This window comes from Lithobates pipiens, unplaced genomic scaffold, assembly GCF_037356315.1.
Source record: "Lithobates pipiens isolate NorthernLeopardFrog02 unplaced genomic scaffold, aLitPip1_a1.2 Scaffold_8, whole genome shotgun sequence".
NCBI lineage: Eukaryota > Metazoa > Chordata > Amphibia > Anura > Ranidae > Lithobates > Lithobates pipiens.
In genome coordinates this window covers 102,250,418-102,271,821 of record NW_027507903.1, presented here as the reverse complement: position 1 = coordinate 102,271,821, position 21,404 = coordinate 102,250,418, and the positions used below count along the sequence as shown (strand labels likewise).

The 21,404-nt window shown below is 38.4% G+C and overlaps 1 protein-coding gene across 1 annotated transcript in view; it reads left to right on the top strand.

The window, feature by feature from the left end:
- Window positions 1-20,322, top strand: part of DUOXA2 (dual oxidase maturation factor 2) — a 30,534-nt gene extending 10,212 nt beyond the window's left edge. The window contains exons 3-7 of the mRNA XM_077473217.1: window positions 1,463-1,520; window positions 2,136-2,270; window positions 5,039-5,252; window positions 16,499-16,713; window positions 18,725-20,322. Coding sequence (XP_077329343.1) covers window positions 1,463-1,520; window positions 2,136-2,270; window positions 5,039-5,252; window positions 16,499-16,713; window positions 18,725-18,873 — 771 coding nt within the window. The 3' untranslated portion in view covers window positions 18,874-20,322. The remainder of the gene's footprint in view (window positions 1-1,462; window positions 1,521-2,135; window positions 2,271-5,038; window positions 5,253-16,498; window positions 16,714-18,724) is intronic.
- Window positions 20,323-21,404: the final 1,082 nt, after the last annotated feature.

The window sequence follows — 21,404 nt, the reverse complement described above, 5'->3', positions numbered from 1 at the left end:
TCTCTGCTCTATTTCATCCCAAATGTGTTCTATCAAGTTGGGGTTAGGACTATGAATTTGCTTTGTGCACTGGTCCAAATCATTTGGGGTAGAGGGGATTATGGTGTTGGTTTCAGGGGTTGGGCTTGGCCCCTTAGTTCCAGTGAAGGTAACTCTTAAGGCGTCAGCATACGAAGATATTTTCATGCTCCCAACTTTGTGGGAACAGTTTGGGGATTGCCCCTTAATGTTACAACATGACTGCACTCCAGCGCACAAAGCAAGGTCCATAAAGACATGGATGAGAAAGTTTGAGGTGAAGAAACTTGACTTGGCCTGCACAGAATCCTGACCTCTACCCCATAGAACATCTTTGGGATGAGTTAGAGCAGAGACTGCAAGCCAGGCCTTCTCGTCCAATATCAGTGCCTGGCCACAAAAATGTGCTTCTGGAAAAATGGTCAAATATTCCCATTGATACACTCCTGAACCTTGTGGACAGCCTTCCCAAATGAATTGAAGCTGTTATAGTTGAAAAGGGTTGGCCAACTCAGTATTGAACCCTACAGACTAAAACTGGGATGTCATTAAAGTTCATGTTCGCGTAAAGCCAAGTGTCCCAATACTTGTGACAATATAGTCTATCTATCTATCTATCTATCTATCTATCTATCTATCTATCTATCTATCTATCTATCTATCTATCTATCTATCTATCTATCTATCTATCTATTGTGATTTACTCAAATGCTTTTAATTTTGTGCTTTTCATCAGCCACAGTCAAGTCAGTTTCGTACCTTTGGGCTTTTGCCCACTTTTATTAAAAAATGTAAATTCCAAAACTGCAACACATGTTTTCTACACATACAGCTGACATCCTGGAGCACCGGGGATGCAATGGCTTTCTGGACTCAGAAGCCTTTCTGTACTTTTTCCCGAATGCAATATTACTAAAGGTTATTTCTGATTACAGAAGAGCCCCTCTCAGGTTCCATTCCTCTCAGTGTCACAAAATGGTGGCACCCTGGGTAAATTCAGTCCTCTAACCCCCCATAGTTCTACTAATGGGTACATTCTATTTGAACCTGGATTCTGTTTCATCATTGTCAGTATCATGTGAAAAATATTTTATTGCAGCCTTATACATGAACACTTATGGTCGGTTCACACTGGGACGATTTGTAAGGTGACTTGGTCGCCTGACAAGACGCGTCCCATTCTGTACAATAGAACCATTCTAATCGGAGCAACACAAGTCTCTCTGACTTAGAAAAAGGTTCCTGTATGACTTTGGGGGCGACTTCAGGTGACTTGCATTGACTTATATAGAGAAGTCATTTTGCGAGTCGCTGCAGCGGTCGCCTGAGGCAGTCGCGCTGCAAGTCGTGCTGCCTCAGTGTGAACCAACACTTACATGTTCTTTGTACACTAAATACCATTCTTATATAACAAATTCAAAAAGCTATTTTTTTTTATTTACAGAGAATATCCTGGACCTTTAGAGTCATAATAAGCTTGTTCATTGGAGCTGTAACTGTCGGTAAGAATCTTAACTGTCTTCTGGAAATTATACTTCTGTAGTATTACAGATAGAAAAAACAACTATTTCAGGTTTAGGGCTAAGTTTCTGGGTTAGGTTAAAAGTAAGCGTTAGGTTAAAGCTTTAATTTCAGTTTAAATAGTTTGTTCAGGCCAAGTTGGCACAAAAGAACTATTTCCCTCACTAACAAGTAGCTGAGGCTACATGCAGTATACAGCACTGTGTTCTGGGGGCAAGACGAAACCTTCCTGTCTCACACCCAGAACAAAATATTGCCAGTCTGAGCAGTGGTCAGCCATTCATAGGCAGCTTTGTATTATTATTATGCAAGGCTTCCTGTCTGTCACATCCCAAACACTATTTTATGCTCTGGGGCCTATATATATATAGTTTGGGGGTTCTAAGTAGTTTTCTAGCAAAAAAAAAAAAGAAAAGGTGATTTTTACATGTATGAGATAAATCAGAATTGGCCTGGGGGTAAAGTGGCTACTGTAATTTCATATTCCCCATATTACACATATATTTAAATAGAAAATGAATGTTTGTAAGAATTGTATTAAGCAACATGTCTCTATTTAAAGAATGTTCTCTAAATACATTTGTTTTTTTCTACAGCTGTTAACTTTACAGGAGATTGGGAGGTCGGATCAATCAATGCTACAACTACATATAAGTCTTTCAGTACTGTTGTAGTAAATGCAGACATTGGGATAAATGTTGGGCTGAATGGTGTCAACGTCACTTTAAAAGGTAAGACTAGCTATGATATTGACTGTGCAAATAAGATTTTTTAAAAGGCACCCACAAAACTCCTCTATCCTTAGAATCGGAAACATCCATACATTCATATTAATATAATGGTCTTCAAAGTGATAAAAGCATTTTTCACTGATCTATTGCCAGTCTAAAAAAAAAAAAATGATTGCAGTAAGACCATGTCACATTAGTGGTGACCGAGCTGCTGGCAAAGTGTTACTGTTTGCAAAATCACCAGTGTGACAAGGCCCAATAAGGTCTGCACTGCTACTGTAATAGTGGTAAATCTTGTTAAAAAAAAAAATTATCATAGTGGTCCAAACTGTTAATATCACTGCAGAATTTATAATGTATGATAGCATAATTCAATCACAAAAAAAAAAAAAAAATAGCTCCATGGCTATGGGTTAAAAAGTGGAAATATTCCTCCCTTTATAGAAAATGAAGTATCATCCACAAATCTGAACTTCAATTTTGGGGCTTCTGGCTATTTTTATGCATCCTCTTCTATGACCTGTGACATATTGGCTTTTTGGCATTGGTGCTGATGCTTTTTGGCAAGAAGTTTTAACTGCCAAAAAAGTGAAAACGTAAATTCCCACATTTATTTGACCCCTGATCTTAACTATACCCTGAACTCCCTATAAATGAATCGAATCTCCCTATAACCATATTTAATACTAAAACCTAACCCTTCATCAAATTAACCTTAGCTAAATATAGCTTTAATACCTAACCTTGACCTAATCCTAACCGTATCCTCTAAACTAACTTCTAAAATGAACATAACCTAAAAAAAAACTAAAAAGCAACCTATTATTGAGCCCCCTAGGTCCCAACCTGATTCCCAATGCTAACCTTAACTTTAAACTAACTGCTAACACTAAATTTCCTCTAAGCCCTTGTACACAGGGTTGGACATTCCGACAGAAAATGTCCGATCGGACCGTGTTGTCGGATAATCCAACTGTGTGTGGGCTCCATCGGACTGTTTCCTTCGGGAATATTCGACGGACAAAGTTTTAGAGCTGGGCTATAAAACTTTCCGACAACATGATCCGATCGGACTTTGTCCGATTGTGTGTAGAGAATTCCGATTGGACAAAGTGCCATGCATGCTCAGATCAAATTCCTAGACCAAAGCTATTGGCTTCTAGCCTGAACGTAATCCCGTCGTAACAAAATAACGTCGTCACGTTACGTACGATTGCATTTTCCGACAACTTTGTCCGACCATGTTTATGCAACACAAGTTTCGGACAAAATCCGTCGTACAAAATCAGACGGATTTTGTTGTCGGAATGTCCGACCGTGTGTACAAGGGCTTACAGAACCATACATATACATACCTTCACAGGCATTAGCACTATCAGTGAGGAAAGCAACATGTTATTATCTGAGATGTACTATCACCAACATCTTGGTGCTGAGAAACACTGAGTTTAGTCTACATATACAGTATATGTGTCAAAAGACTTGTACACCTCAAATAATAATTTCTGCCTAAAAACACAATAAGAAAAGACAATTTAAAAATTATGAAACTAACTGTGTCTGATACTACTTAAAACTACACTTATCAGTTAGCTGCCTATAAACATAATCTTCTGGTAGAACCATGCTGTGATATCCATTGTTGAACAGCTTCTGATTTGATCAATCAAATCTATTTGGTTAGAACCAGGGCTTTTTTCAGTGGGAACGTGGGGGAACGCAGTTTTGGCACCTCCAGCACTGAATGTATGTAATAGCATGCGGTGTGGGGGTGTGCTGGAGGGTCTATTGATGTTGGCTGCTGGGGGATCTATTGTCACTGGTGGGCATCTGATTTAGTGTGAGGGTCTATTGTTGCTGATGGGGAATCTATTGTTGCTGATAGGGAATCTATTGTTTCTGGGGGGTCTTATGTTGCTGGAAGGGATCTACTGTTGAGGGAGATGTCTATTTTTACTTGCTGCTGGAGGATCTATTGATGCTGGCTGCTGGGAAATCTGTTGCTGCTGCTGGGGAAGTCCAATGTTGCTTGGGTGGATATTTTGTTACTGGGTGTGATATTTTGTAGTGAGTAGTTAACTGTTGCTGCAGGGAATCTTTTGTTGTTGGGGTGGAGTCCATTGTTGCTGGGGGAGTCTATTGTTGTGTTGGGATCTATTGCTGGGATTCTTTTGTTGCTGGCTGCAGGGGATCTATTTTACAGCTTTTCTTTTTATCATCAACATGTTCCATACAAATGATTTAGCAAAATGATACTTGGTTCTGTATTCTCTAAATGGGGCAGTACTGATAGGTGGGTAGGGGGTGGAATCAAGGGACGGTGGGCAGAGGTGGGTAGGGGGCAGAGACAAGGGTGACTCAGACAGGGGGGAGTTCCTGCACCTATTCTCCAAGAAAAAAAGCCCTGGTTAGAACTCATAACTCGGCCACATTAAGCCAGCTGATCTGCACCTATTTTGACCAGTTTAAAGACTGCATTCTGGACACTTGGCCTACTAGTTTAGTTCAAAGAGACAAATTTAAGGCTAAACACAAATTATGTTTTTTCAGATGTAGGCTAAAACTAGCATCATTCTGAAAAGATTAGTGAATTGTTTGTAATTTTCAAAATTCTACGTTTTCTAAGGTAATCATTTTGAATCCATGTATATAAATATCACATGAAATATATCCCGAGCAAAAACCTTTCCTAACTATCCCAAAGATATTGTAAAACATGTAACTAAAATAAATGTTTCAGTTTGTTATATTCTGATTTCTATCCAAAGGAAATCCTGTTCATCAGATAAATGAGACCATTGATTATAATGAGCAGTTTCTCTGGATGTTTGGATCAGACTACGATGAGTTTTACCATAACGGTCTGGAGAGAGGACTCCCCAACCCCATCCTCTATGTAGCAGAGAAATTTAGTAAAAATGACCCATGTGGCTTGCATAACCAGTACAGAGTGTCAGGGCACTATGCATCAGCCTGTATGTGGTAAGTAACTATTGGCACATTATTTTCATCCACAAGCAATTATTATTTATTTTTTTTATCTCTTGCCCTGTAAAAAGGCTTGCAATTTAATTTTAGCAAGATGGTGTGTTTTTCCTATGACCTTCCCAAATTCTGAGCTTAAATATCTCATCCAACTTTAGACGAAATAGATTATTGGTGGAATTTGACAGTGGAATCCCCAACAAGATGTACACTGGAAAAAGGGATATAGTAATTTATCACACATTTTATTATTATACACAGTGAAACAAGCCACTATTTTACATATGATATTAAAGTAGTATAAAATATTACAGGGTCATTGCACAATGCAAGACGCTGTATTGTTTTACAAATGACATTAAATAATATATATAATATATGAAATAATTATTTTTCTGTGATCTTGTCAGTTCTGGATTTTTTTTTAAATATTGTCTCTTTCCCTTTAAGATCCTGACAGTCTAGGAAGCCCAAAACAGAAGCTGTAGAATTTCTGTTGGGTTGTCAACACCAAGACTGCGTACCTTTGCCTTTGATATCACTTTTGCAATATGGGAAATGTTATTTTTTCTTGGTGAAAGGCTGCCTCATATAAAACAGATATTTATACAGTTTTAGCTTTAGTATAACATCTCATAAACAACAATGATTATATTGTAAGAGGAAGCAACTGAAATCTTTTTTTTTTTTTCAGATAACACAAATTACAATATAATCTCTTAGCATTTTGGAATACTGACAATTAGGGATGAGCCGAACAGCCCCCAGTTCGGTTCGCAGCAGAACATTTTTGGGAGCAGTGATTTTAATAATTCTTAAAGTGAAACAATAAAAGTTAAATATTCCTTTAAATTTCAGACCTGGAGGGTGTCTATAGTATGCCTGTAAAGTGGCGCATGTTTCCCATGTTTACAACAGTCCCTGCACAAAATGACATTTCTAAAGGAAAAAAAGTAATTTAAAAGTATTCTCAGCTATAATGAATTGTTGGTCCAGGCAATACACATAAAAGTCATTGAAAAAACAGCATGGGATTCCCCCACAGTTCATTACCAAGCCCTTTGGGTCTGGTATGAATATTAAGGGGAACCCCAAACCAAAAATGTTTAAAAAAATTGTGTGGGGTCCCCAAAAATTCCATACCAGGCCCTTCAGGTCTGGTAGGGATATTAACCAAAATATGGATATTAACCAAAATTTAAAAAGAAATGGCATGGGGATCCTCCTCAAAATCCATACCAGACCCTTTAGGGGAACACCGCAGACCCCCACAACCACCGGGCAAGGGTTGTGGGGATGAGGCACTTGTCCCCATCAACAGGGGGACTTGGTGCCTTGGCTACTCCAAAGCACCCTCCCCATGTTGAGGGCATGTGGCCTGGTATGGTTCAGGAGGGGAGGGCGCTTTCTCATCCCCCCTCTGTTCCTGCGGCCTGCCAGGTTGCATGCTTGGATAAGGGTCTGGTATTGGTTTTTGGGGGACCCCACGGCATTTTTTTAATTTTGGAGTGGGGTTCCCCATAAAATCCATACCAGACATGAAGGGTCTGGTATGGATTTTGAAGGGGACCCCCACACCATTTAAAAAAAAAAATTTGGCGGTGGTTCCCCTTAATATCCTTACTAGACCTAAAGGGCCTGGTAATGGACTGTGGGGGAATCCCATGCCGTTTTTTCTAATGACTTTTATGTGTATTGCCGGGACCGACAATTCATTATAGCTGCAAGTACTTTTAAATTACTTATTTTCCTTTAGAATTGTCATTTTGTGCAGCGAATGTTGTAAACACGGGAAACATGCACCACTTTACAGGCATACTATAGATACCCCCCAGGTACAAAATTGAAAGGAATATTTCACTTTTATTGTTTCACTTTAAGCATTATTAAAATCGCTGCTCCTGAAAAAACTGCCATTTTTAAAACTTTTGTTTGCATTGATACATGTCCCCTGGGGCAGGACCCAGGTCCCCAAACACTTTTTATGACAATACCATGCATATAAGCCTTTAAAATTAGCACTTTTGATTTCTCCCATAGACTTTTAAAGGGTGTTCCGCGGCCTTTGAATTTGCCGCAAAAACCCTAAATTGTTCGCTATTCGGCAAACAGGTGAACACCCGATGTTGGAGCCGAACATACATTCGACTTGAACATTGGGCTAATCCCTACTGACAATCTATGCTATTATAATTTACTAATGCTACATATAGAGTAACAGTCAAGACAAGAATGACACATAGATTTTGGTGCATAGAGATGTTCCAAGGACTGGAGTGCCACAGAAATTTGTAAAGTCCAATAAATTTTATTTCATAGATTTTTGTGATTGTTTAAGGTAATAGATGATTTCCTCCGTTAATAAATTTAGCTTGCCAAAATATTTGCAACACAATGCTGGTCTTGGCATAGGTTAGTTTAATGTCAAAGGGATCAGTAGGTCCAAAGATTTAGGCAGTTGAAGTTTCATGCAAATGTAAACTTTTTCCTGTCAGGACAAGTTCCTCCACCCACTTCCACCCTAAACTGGCTCATCCATGTCTTTCTGGATTTTGCTTTGTGCACTGGTCCAAATCATTTGGTGGAGGGGGGATTATGGTGTGGGGTTGTTTTCCAGGGGTTGGGCTTGGCCTATTAGTTCCAGTAAAGGGAACTCTTAAGGCATCAGCATACAAAGACATTTTGGACAATCTCATTCTCCCAACTTTGTGGGAACAGTTTGGGGTTGGCCCCTTCCATTCCAACATGACTGCACACCAGTGCACAAAGCAAGGTCCATAAAGACATGGAGTCCTGACCTCAATCCGTTAGAACACCTTTGGGATGAATTTGAGCAGAGACTATGAGCCAGGCCTTCTCATCTAACATCAGTGCCTGACCTCACAAATGCGCTTTAGGAAGAATGGTTAAACATTCCCATGGACACACTCCTGAACCTTGTGGACAGCCTTCCCAGAGGAATTGAATCTGTTATAGCTGCAAAGGGTGGACCAACTCAATATTGAACCCTACGGACTAAGATTGGGTCCATGTGCCTATAAGGCAGGCATGACAATACTTTTGACAATATAGAGTATCAGGCCAAGGGAGGATGGAGGAATAAAGAAAGGTTTACAGACCCCATTCTAGAGGTTATTTTACTCAACAAATAATTCGATAATTTGCAGCATCCAATAGGAGTAAATCAGAATTTAAGGTAGGTGGAAGGCAGAGCAGTAAACAGTCCGGTGATCTACAGAAACACATTACTGGAGTAACTGTAGAGGTTAGGATTCACACTGTATATAGTGTGTAAAGAAGCAGTAAGCAGACTGAGGGCAGGGTTCATAGACCTACACACACGCAATGAATTGTATTGAGATATGCCATCACTCAAATGTACTTTAATCTTTATTTACATAATTAAGCACCAGCAGATTCAGGGCAACTATGGAGTCCTGGAAGCTAATATGTAAAGCTAATGCATGTGTTTTTTTCATAAGGGCGTTAGGAAGAACTTTAACCTGCTTTACAGTGACAATATGCAAATAACAAGCTTTTGTTTGTTTCTGTAAACAGCAAAGGGGAAATTCAGTCATTTTCCAGTAATATTGATTTAAGATTGTACCATCATAAATTTACGGATACAATGTTGGCCTGACAAATGCTCTAACCCATCCCCACTCCTTTCAAAACAAAAAAAAGGGTAGAGGACTATTTTTCAATGTATAATAGCTGTTGGTTAGATTCCTGGAAGTTAAAACTTGAGAAAACCCCGGAAGGAGTTAAATGAAAATAGTTTCCTGAACTTCAACTTTTTGTCTCTAAGAGGCAAGAGATTACAATAGTATAATAGTTCTTGAGAAAAGACTCTTCAGATGGATTTACTAAATTCAGGTTCAAAGGAAACATTTTATTCATTTAATTTGCTTTCCATTTATTTCCCCTGAACCTATTTGAGTAAAATTGAGGATGGTGTGAAAGTTATTCATGGCTCATGTGATACTACAGTACATGCAGGGGTCAAGTCCTGGGGAAAAAAGTGTGGGAACTCCCACCAAAGACCAACTCCCCCACCAAAAAAAAACAAAAAACGATATGCTCATATGCACGAACGCTTCAAAAGTGGTATTTTTCATCCAATTTTGATATTGTTTGTATGAAGCGTAAAAAACAATCCTCAATAAACATAAATACGGTAATTCTCTGAATAATCAGCATTCATTCAATTGTGCTTCCATGCAAATGTGAACATCATGTTCTGATCTTTATTGGGGAATGTCATTTAGTATATAGAGTGTTTATGTGGTGAGTTTACACTTTTCATTGAACAGAGTTTGGATAACACAGGGTTAAACGGAAAGGTCATAAATTAACTGCACATTATCTGGACAGAATGCTTGGGGAGATAGTGATGTGTTCCTGCTTAGGAGATGTATGTTAGCTTGGGGGGGCTGCAAACTCTGCAGGGCTCCAACACACACCCACTGCTATTCCAACCCTTCACATATTTCCACATAAACTTCCCTCCTGGCATTAAACTTTGCCAGGTATTGTGCTCAGCTTACCACCCCAAACTGATGTTCCTCCCTCAGCTCTCCTCTCCCTGCATGTCCTGTGAGCAGAATAGCTGTGCTCCTCCTCTGGGTTCTCTCATCATATGGCACTGAAGATAGAGGAGGGGGGGATTCAGCGGGACACACAGAGCAAGTATGCAGGAGACTGGAGGGGGGGATGAGGAGACAGAAAATCAGGAGGGGCCGGTGGGGTGGAGCGCATCACGAGAGGTCTGACTAAATACAATCTCGTAGCAGCAAGGACCTAATCTACCCATCAGCTAGCTGTGATTGACAGGTAGATCGAATCGGAAGTTGTCATGGGGCCCCCTACTGGCAATGCCTGAATGGTAAGGCCGCGTACACACGGGCGGACTGTCTGACGGACTTGGTCCGCAGAAACGTGTTTCAGCGGACAATCCGCTCGTGTGTGCGCTTCAGCTGACTTTTTCAGCGGACAGTCTGGCGGACTAAGTCTTTCGGAATTTCCGTAATATTGTCCGTCCAACTTTGGTTTCAGCGGACAGTCCGCTCGTGAGTAGGCAAGTTGGACGGACTAATTATGGTGCATGCTCAGAAAGGATTTACACGGCCGAAGGTTGCATTGCAGTGTATTGGACGTCGTATTTCTAGTCCCGTCGTACGTGCTGTACACGTCATCGCGCAAGCTTTCAGCGGACTGTCTGTTCGTCGTGTGTGGTCAAGTCCGTTCATTCAAAAGTAGAACGGACTGTCTGTCGGATTGTCTGACGGACTTAGTTGGCCAGACAGTCCGCCCGTGTGTACGCGGCCTCAGGTGTGCGGCACTTACTATTGCGAGCTGTGTTATGGCTGCTGATGTAGCACCTACCACACAGCTCACATACTTCAAAGTCTTGCAGGACACGGCTGCTAACGGGAACTGAGTTTTTGTTGTGGAAAAAGTACAGGTACTCCGTTCCCATGTGTTCCTGCAGGATTGAGCCCTGAGTACATGTTCAAATTCTGAGCTGTTCATTGACTGTAGTTTTATTTAATTGGGGATGCTATGTACCAGTTATGCAGGTTTGGTACAGGGGAGCTTAAAAAAAAATTCAATCCACAGTACAGAGAAAAGTTTATGCGACTAGGAGTAGAAAGGCACCTGTTCACATTTCCATAGCATTCCAGCTTTGTAAATGTGCCATATCTAGCTGCAGTGACACAGGATCTGAGATAGAATCTACCTGATAAGCAAGAAAATCCCAATATATATATGGTAATTCTGTACTGAAGGAAGTACAAAGTTCTAGTTGTCATTTTCTTCTGAAATCACTAATGTTCCGACTGTCACTTGAATCAAATGGTTTCGATTCTCTTTTAATTGATCTGTAATAATGCAGATAGTGAGTTTGTTTTATGTGTGCAAACATTTGTCAGGTTTTTATTGCTGTTTATATTCTTGGAGTGATTCATCCTCTCACTCTTGTCACTGGGGCTGAAGTAAAAGGAAATCTAGATTTTGAATGGGGCACTTATTTTTATCTTGCTTACTTTATTTAAAAATACAAAAAAAAAGCAATTATAAGGTTGGACCGAATATAGGGTTATGAATAATGGTCAGCTATTTATTTTTATTTTTTTAATACTATCATATGCTAAGTTTATTAGTGATATTACATGTTAGTTGCTACTGTGAAAGTCCATTCCGGGACCTTCCCTTTTATATCATCATAAAATACCCATGTGTTTTGTCTACACTGTAATAATTATGATATATATGTGATATTTACATACTGTAAATATCTGCAAATATTAACTCTTTATATAAAATATGAACTCTGCAAATATACAAGCCTACATTCAGTACATACAATATGCAGACTTCTTTAGCTGTAACAATGGAAGGAAAAGTAACACGCTCTGCAACACAACTATTTGTAACCTTTTTAATCAATTTACAAATGTACTCTATTTTACGTAGCAGTTTGCAATGAATGAGAGAAAGTAAGTTACACTTGCACTTTCTTTACTAAATGATCTATTCTTTTTTTCTTAGAAGAAAATATCTTATTTACACAAAATTTGTTACACTTAGCAAGACAATCAAATCCACACATACTTGTACATATCTGGAGCATATATAAGGTTCCGTAAACCCTAAACACCACTGGATGGAAGAGCTAGTTCAGCTATTGTTTTGACCATGCCAACCACAGCCAGGGACAAGGTGGATTCAGCTGGTCTTTAAACGCCCCTGTGCATTAGACTAAGGCAAGGCTACTAAGGCTATTTCTGAAGACCACAAAGCTATTATGGGACCAACAAACATACACTATGTTACCAAAAGTATTGGAATGCCTGCCTTTACATGCCTGGCTTGCAGTCTCTGCTCTAATTCATCTCAAATGTGTTCAACAGGTTGGGGTCAGGGCTCGCTGCAGGCCAGTCAAGTTCCTTTACCCTAAACTCGCTCATCCATGTCTTTATGGACCTTGCTTTGTGTACTGGTGTGCAGTCATGTTGGAACAGGAAGGGGCCATCCCCAAACGGTTCCCACAGAGTTGGGAGCATGAAATTGTCCAAAATGTCTAGGTATGCTGATACCTTAAGTTCCCTTCACTGGAACTAAGGGGCCAAGCCCAACTTCTGAAAAAAAAAAACCCACACCATAATCCCCCTCCACCAAATGTTTTGGAGCAGTGCGCAAAGCAAGGTCCATAAAGACATGGATGAGCAAGTTTGAGGTAGAGGAACTTGACTGGCCTGCACAGAGACCTGACCTCAACCCCCAAAGAACACAATTGGGATGAATTAGAGCGGAGACTGCGAGCCAGGGCTTCTCATCCACAGTAGTGCCTGATCTCACAAATGCGCTTCAGGAAGAAGGGTCAAATTTACCCATAGACACACTCCTAAACCTTGTGGACAGCCTTTCCAGAAGAGTTCAAGCTGTTATAGCTGCAAAGGTTGGGCCAATTCAATAATGAATCCTATGGACTAAGACTGGGATGCCATTAAAGTTAATATGCATGTAATATATTTGGTATTATAGTGTATGTTGCTATTTATGACTGTTCAGTGAAGGGGACCTTAAAAGTGATAGCAGTGTCTGTAGCTCTTACATCGGCCATACACTAGTAGAAATCCATTCGAAATTTCTCATTTTAAGATTTTTTTTTCACTTTTGAAATTGTTATTGGGGTCAAATAAACATTTATTTTTAAACATATTAATGAGAAAATTCAAATAAGCAGAATGGAAGATTTTTCTCTAATGAATACATTTTTAACACTGTGTGTTGATTTTCTTCTAGAAATTACATTCATTACAAAATTGAATGTTAAAAGCAAGCAACATTTTGAAATACTTTCAAACAAAATTCGTCACGTCATGTATACAATACAATACACGTGAATGTATTGAGAATGTTTGTACAATTAAAAATCTATTAGTGTGTGACTAGCTTTAGGCCAGTTTCCATAGCAGTATGCAGTAGAATAACCCCTGCAAAATTTTGAACAAAATATAAATTTGACAGCGGCTAGTTATTAGGTCTATATACATTTTAAAAACTGCTCAAAAAAGAAGCCATATGGGCTGGTATTACACAATTTATTGGCATGATACCTTGTTTTACAATTTGGCATTATGCATTTCTTGACTTCACATGGCTCACATGGTGAAATTATAGTATTTCTAAATACCGATATATGGTATAATCCCTTTTACAGACACCAAAAGCTGACAGAGTGCATTGCTATAAATAAAGTATTTAAGTTTTCTATTTCAGGTTTTTCTTTTGGAAGACAGTAAAGGGAGGCAGCAAATATGTCATGTCCTTCATGAATGTTTGACATATTTCAGTACAAATTAAAAATTCTAAAGTTTATTGTCATATGCACAAAGTACAAGTGCCAAGTACAATGAAATGTTTACTTGCATTGGATTTTCACAGTTTAACACAAAAGTAGATATCACATACACAGACAAAAGCCCGTGGAAAACTTTATTTACAGGGAAGTGGTTTAGAGAAATGATCTCTTAAATCTGAAAGCCTCAAAAAGTGAACAAGGCACATTTACAATTTATTGCTTTGCTTTACTTCTGCGTCAGTGAGTAAAACTGAAAGGCTGAACTTTACTAGCACTTTTTTTTGTTTACAACAAAATTATAGGGCAAACTGTAAGACTTGGTTCACACTGGGGCAACTTGTCAGGCGACTTAGCCACCTGACAAGTCGCGCTCCATTCTGTACAATGGAACCATTCTAATATTATTATTATTATTATTATTATTAACGATTTATATAGCGCCAACAGTTTACGCAGCGCTTTACAATGTATAGGGGGGACAACACAATTACAGTACAATACAAAAGGTACAGGAGGGCCCTACTCGTAGAGCTTACATTCTAAAGGGAGGGGGTGGTGGTACAAAAGGTAATAGCTGCAGAGAATGATTTGATGGGGATGGCTCGGGGATAATAGATAATTAATAATAATAATTATTAATAATTAATAATAATTAATAATACAAATAATAAACATAATTAATAATAATAATAATAATAATAATAATAATAATAATAATTGATAATAGATAATAGATATTTGGGGACAATAGGAGCGGCACGTGTCGCTCCGACTTAGAAAAAGGTTCCTGTACTACTTTTGGGGTAACTTCAGACAACTTGCATTGACTTCTATACAGAAGTCATTTTGCAAGCCGCCGCTGAAGTCGGATGCAGGTCGTCTGAGGCAGTCGCGTTGCAAGTCGTGCTGCCTCAGTGTGAACCGACCCTAAGTTTATATTCCATTGGATGTATTCATTAGATATTTCTAAAGTTGATGTAAACTCTGCAAATAAAACTCTCTTATTTGCTCTCCTTTGGGTTTGTTAAATATGCCATTGTACAGAGTATCGCTACAATTCTTTGATAATTGCCAAAATATCTGATGAGTGTGTCATACATTCAAAGCTGTCCTGTTATCTCTTTACTGTGTTTACTCATTATTTTTTATCAGAGAGAAATCAAAATAAATATTTGGTGTGACCACCCTTTACCTTCAAAACAAAATCATTTTTTTTAGCCACATGTGCACACAGTTTTTAAAGGTAGGTTGTTACAAGCATCTTGGAGAATTAACTACAGATCTTCTGTGGGTGCCTCAAATACTTTTGTCTCTTCATGTAATCCCAGACAGACTTGCTCAATTTGAGATCAGGGCTCTATGGGGGTCAAACAATCACTGCCAGGACTCCTTGTACTTCTTTACACTATAGATAGTTCCTAATGACATTGGCTGTATGTTTGGGGTCATTGTGCTGCTGCAGAATACATTTGGGGCCAGTCAAATGCCTCCCTGATGGTATGGCATGATGGACATACCACTGCACATTTCCGAGGAGGACAGAGATTGGGGGTGAGCGGCTGTCTTGTCCCATTTGGAGCGCTAGCTACCATGATCCCATTGAGGATACATGCTCATTTGACCATCTGTTAGTTCAGAGGTCCACTGAATCTGGTAAGCGCCTTATTTGTATCAGCCGGTGGAGGTGGTGTCTCACAGGAACCTGCATTATTCTGCACAAGGTTTTCTCCATTCCCTATCCTGGAACTTGTGGTTCCTCTGCATAATTTATTGTGCTTACAGACTTAATTTCTCATTGCGCTGCTCTTATTTTGTCTTTTATATGTTCATAAGGTGATACAATTGGCCTAAAGTGTTCAGCTGGCATAAATTTGTTTGCGCTGATTGTTTTTTATTATATCGATGATGGATAGGTATCCGCCTGTGTTTATCAGCATTGAGGACACCATTGATCCAGACCAAATCTCCAACTCCATTTGCAAAAATGCAGCCCCAAACTTGCAAGGAACCTCAAACATGATTCAGCCTTTGCCTGGGAGAGACCTTGCTGATGCAGCATAACTACCTTGTTTCTTGTTGCTGTGCTCAGTATTGCCATGGTGTGAGAACTGTAACATTAAACTGTCTTCCACAACCTCACCTTAGTAGTAAAGTTTAGCTGTTCCTCGTCCAGTTTTAAGCCCCCTACATGGCTTTTTCTGTTTCAGTTAATGACTGTGTTTCAAACTAAATATAAAATTGATGAGCATTAGCATCTGCTTTTTATAATTGATCAATCATATACCTGACTCTAATCCTACAAAATCCCTGTATTTGTGCAAGCGTACATAATGCCCAATTGCAAGAACTTTTGTTGGTTGAAGTCAAAGGGTGGTCACACAAATACTGGTATGATTTAGATTTTTCTTCTGTTCGCTTTTTTGCATTTTATAAATTGATAAATATAAACAATTAAAATATATATTTTTGAAAGCATTCTTGCATTACATTTCTTCACACCTGCCTAAAACTTTTGCACAGTGCTGTATGTGTAAAATATTTCTCCTGGCAATTGTAATTCGGTTAGCCATTCTAGAGATTCAATCACATCTGTTTACAGTACTGCCTCTTCTTTTTCTAGTTAAATTTTTTTTTGTGCACGTTATTACTGCATATTACCACATAGACAGATTGAAGTACTATTTGGATTTTATTTAAGGATTTTTATTAAATGAAACTAAATTAAACTGGGTAATTTATAATTGCCTATTGTTCTGTTTTTAAGAACATTCCTGATAGTAAGGTAAAATAAGACAGGAATACATTCATTTGTGTTGCAATGTGTAATGTATACTCAATAAAGAAATTAACAGATACAAACATTTCTGTGTTACAGGGTGGCATTTTGTTCTTGGATTATATGCAACATTCTTTTCTCCATGCCGGTTTTTATATATGGAGCCTATATGATACTAGTGACTGCTGCTTTCATGCTCTTCTCCCTGATTTCTTTTTCTACTGTGAGAAATGTTGGCTTTTGTAATATAAAGTTTGGCTCTGAGTCTCTCAAAATATACTACGGTGGATCTTTTTGGCTAACTTTAGCAACAGGTGAGTTACTTTTACAAACTGACACTTTAATATATTTTTCCCATTCAGTTACCCCGTTGCTGATATTGACACATAGCCTAAATAAGGGTACACTCTCACTGGCAGTTTTAACTGTGCCTGGGCATGACTCATACTTTTAGTCTGGGTCTTTTATGTAGTTTGAGTGCTCAGACCCATGCCTGGGAATGGTTACGTGTACTATTCCTGGGACCACTTGGAAAAAGGTGGTACTTGGAACGGTTCACTTGTGCTTCAGTACAGCTCACTTTAATGTAAACTCAAACCATTCCCAGAGCACAGATCTCTCCATAGGTCACTGAGCACAGAAGCAGGGACAAATGTGGTCTGAATGCCAGATGTGATTATGTAAGTGTACGAGGCCCATTGTGAGCGCAGATCAGGGGCAGAGTAGGGAGGGAGGGCAATCAAACTTGGGCACAGATCAGTTCAGCCATGCCCAGTGTGAATGTATGCTTAGTGTTTCAACTGGAGTCCTCAAGTCAGATCAACAGTTAACATTTTGTGGATTTCCACATAGATAATAACATAATTTTTCTGAAACTATACCTGCTCCAGCTATAGATATGGAAAAAATGCAGTTAGTGGGTCCTCCACCTAGTGATTGGGCCATACTTCCTGCCATATGGTGTCTCCAGTCTGGATGAAGGAGCAGCCTGGGGAGAGCAGATTTAGATGGACTTGTCTAACAAATTTAAGTTGCACTCCAGATAACATTTTTTGAGCAGTAACAACAACCATTTTTGCTCCTTTTGCCATGAAGGTTTTACATAAATGAAATGACCATTGTAAGCACCCCTGTCAGTTTTAAATGGTTTTCTAGAACTCACTAACTTCCCACTTTTGCTGAGCAGCTTGGCCTGTTAAAGGAAGTTGAAAAATAAACTTCCTGGCAAAATCAATAGTTGAAAATTAAGGAAAAAAGCCTTAAAAAAAATCGAATGCAGAAATGTTTTTGCTTTTTTCGGCTTTATCACCTCTTTTATCTATCTGCGTTCATTTCACCCAGATAGATAGTGACATGGCCATTTAGAATGGAACATGTGCTGTAGCCATTGGTATCACATAATGTGATGTATGCTTTGTATAGTATATCAAAAAAAAATGTCCTGGTGAAGGTCTGGTAATGTTCTAGCAGCCACTACTGATCCTAATATCTAATTCATACAAAACAAATGTGTCAAAACCGCACAATAGCGTTTCTGCATATATTTTGGTGGGATAAATTGTAGGAAGGGTCATGGAAGATCTTTCTGCATTGCAGTTATCTGACTGGTACTTGTTCAATAGATGTAGGATCAACAATTCGCTATTCTTAGAAATCCAAAAGAGTGAACATAATGGAAGTAATACGTGTAGTATAACACATAATATGCCACAAAATCCCCCATTTTGCCTGATACCAATAAGGAAATACTTTTTTTATATTTTCTAAAATAGCAACAGCATAAAACAAAAACATATAAAATTTGAATGTTGCAACATATCCTGTTTTACAAGTGCCAGGTACACATTTACAATCATTTACCCCTTAACGACGGTCAAATGGCTTATTGCAGTTGTAAAGGAACTTTTTTTGGAGTAGGCATTCAGTAGGTCAAGGTGCTCAGTCAGCATATGTAAATGAGAGATTTAGCATATTTCAAAAATGGTATCATTTATTGAGACTGACTCCTAAATGTAATATTTATTGGTATGGATACCATAAACATTTAATTGTGATAAACTTTTGCGGTATCAGCCCATAGGCTTCCTATAGGCACTGTTGTATACTTTAAAACGTTTGCTCTAAGTACTCTTCAGTATTTCAAAAAGTTTCCTGTAGGCACTCTAATATATAAAATAAATAAATTAAATTAAATACAGAGAAGACTGTTCATTTTCTTTTTGTTAATGTATGTATCCATAACTATCTTATATAAATAAAAACACAAATCACATAATAGTCCCAATTATCTCTAATTCATGAAGCTCTTTTTCTTTGTTATTTCAGGTCTTCTTTGCTTTCTAATCGGAATAACAGTCATTGTACTGAATTGGTGTGTTCCAGAAAAACTAAAGTCATTTTTCAACACCATTGAAGAAGATGAAGATGAATCAGGACAACTTTATTACACTAATATAGGATTTGATAATATATGATGACATTTGTACATGGACATTTAGGATTTGCTTTAACATCACCCTTAAGCACCCTTAAGCAACATTTGAGAAGAAGCACCATTTGGATTTTGAACTGAAGCTTAGGGAGCAGTTACATTTGAAATGATGGTTTTAATCAGCATGCATCGTGCATATGTTTTGGTAAAATGTGGCATATCCTATTATTCTGCATTTCAATCATTTTTTTTTCTTATATAGAAATAAATAGGAATGCATCCGAAATGCATCACAAGGACATGACAAACACATTGTAAATGCAGCACTAACATAGCTTGTACCATTTTTTCCTGAAACTGCTTTAAAATAAGTTGTCTCATATGGGTATTTTACATGCTTGTCAGATGATCATGTACATTTAAACTAATAACAAGAAACATTTCAATATTAGAGTTAAAGAAGGATGTGCTATACAGAATATTGGTTATGAACTTCTACAAGGCTTAGGATTTTGGGCCAAGGAGCAAATGTTTCATTTTAGAACTTGTGTTTTCTGCCAAATAGTCTTTCCCTATATTGTAGTAATACAATATGGCCTGCTATAGCCAGATTAGGAAGTAGAATAGACATATTTAGGTGGTATAGCACAACATCACAGTTTATTAGTTATATTAACTGATTTATTTATATAGCTGTATTTGATTTGTATTTTGTTCTAATGTTTTAGTAAAACTGGTACACAGTGAGTGGATGTATGCCGTAGATGTTTAAATGGCTAGTGGGTGAACTGATCTACTCTAAGAATTGCTAAAGGGTTTACAATTTAAATATGGATGCCTGTACCACATTCTTAGAAAGGATCTAATAAGGAGGTACAACAGCACCTGAGTAGGTTTTTTATGTTGATAACTACTTCTTAGAAACCGTTTTTTAATGGTCTCAAGGATCTTATGCCTCCTACACACACAATCAGACTTTCCGACAAAAAAAGTGGAATTTTGTCCGAAGGGCGTTGTCTTAAACTTGTCTTGCATACACATGGTCACACAATTGTTGGCCAACAATTACAAACGTAGAGATTTACTAGACATACTATGTAGTTTTTTAGCTCTTTAGCACCACCCTTTGGGCTCCTTCTGCTAATTTTGTGCTAGTAGAAGTTTGGTGAGTGTTGATTCATGCTTTTCTTTTCATGCTTTTAATTTAGAGCTTTTCAGTTCACCTTTTTCATTTTGCGCTTTTCAGTTCGTTTCTGCACGGCCATTGGTCAACAAGACATGTTGCGGAATCGGAGGAGATAATGTGTTATTTATTATTGGCCTTGGAGTTAGTCCGTTGACATTATTTTTTTGGTTGAATAATGATTTGATTTGGTATATTTTCTATTGGATGCATATAATGCACTTTATGGTTAAGTTCTATTGGCAGATAGCATGTCTAATTGTATTTGTTTTTTTTTTTCATGCACAATAAAAAAATTGTGTAGAATAATACTTGGCTATGTGTTTTACTACAAATGGCAGTTTGGGAGTAGACAGTTACATTTTAAAAAATACAATGTAAAATTGACAAGGGACACCAACATAGTTGTATCTTTGATCTTAAAAACTACAGGATAATGATGTTGTGGTAACTTGCCCAAATAAAAAAAAAAGCATAATAATATTATTCTTGATATCACTAAAAAAAAAAGCCTTTGAAAATTTGTTTGCAATAACTCCATCAGTATCACCAGCAAAGCAGCTTCATTATTATACCATTAATGAAGAAGAAAATGTGTGCTTCATTTGGAGATTTCATAATTTGCCACGGCATTAATGTTAATTCTCCATTACAAATGCTAGTTTACAAGACCGACCGGCTTCTTCTTGTTTCCGAGCATGCGTGTTTATACTTTGGACTTTTGTTCGACGGACTTGTGCACACACGCTCAGAATATCCGACAACACACATTTGTTGGCGGAAAATTTGAAGACATGCAAGCGAACATTTGTTGGTGGAAAGTCCGACAACAATTGTCCGATGGAGCATACACACGGTCACATTTTCTGCTAACAGCCTGACATCGAACGTTTCCCATCGTGTGCACGAGGCTTTATAGTTAAAGTGAGTTAAGATCTACTCTATGTTCCTAATTAGTGATGGCCGAACGGTTCGCCCGGCGGTCGTTTCGTGGCGAATTTAGGCTGTTCGCGGTCCGCCCGTTCGGCGGACTATTGGCGCCGTTCGCCCGGCTGACTTCCGCGTTTACTGTGTAAAAGAACTTTGACCTATGATGACACATCCATCATGGGGTACAGGACAGCCAATTGAGACATTACAGCACATGGACACTTGGACATTCCCCCTAACCTATAAATACACCCGATCCGGCGGCCATTTTACATTCTTTCTTCTGTCAATATAGGGAGAGGTTGCTGTGTGGAGCAGGGAGAGATTACAGTGACCCAAATCGCTAGCTATTTGGTACACAAAAGTTCTTTTCAGGACTGGTACAGGTGTTAGGTGTAGTTCAGGATAGGCAGTGCTGTGCTAGTGATTGTTGCAGCAGTCTGAGTGTCTTTTGTCAGTTT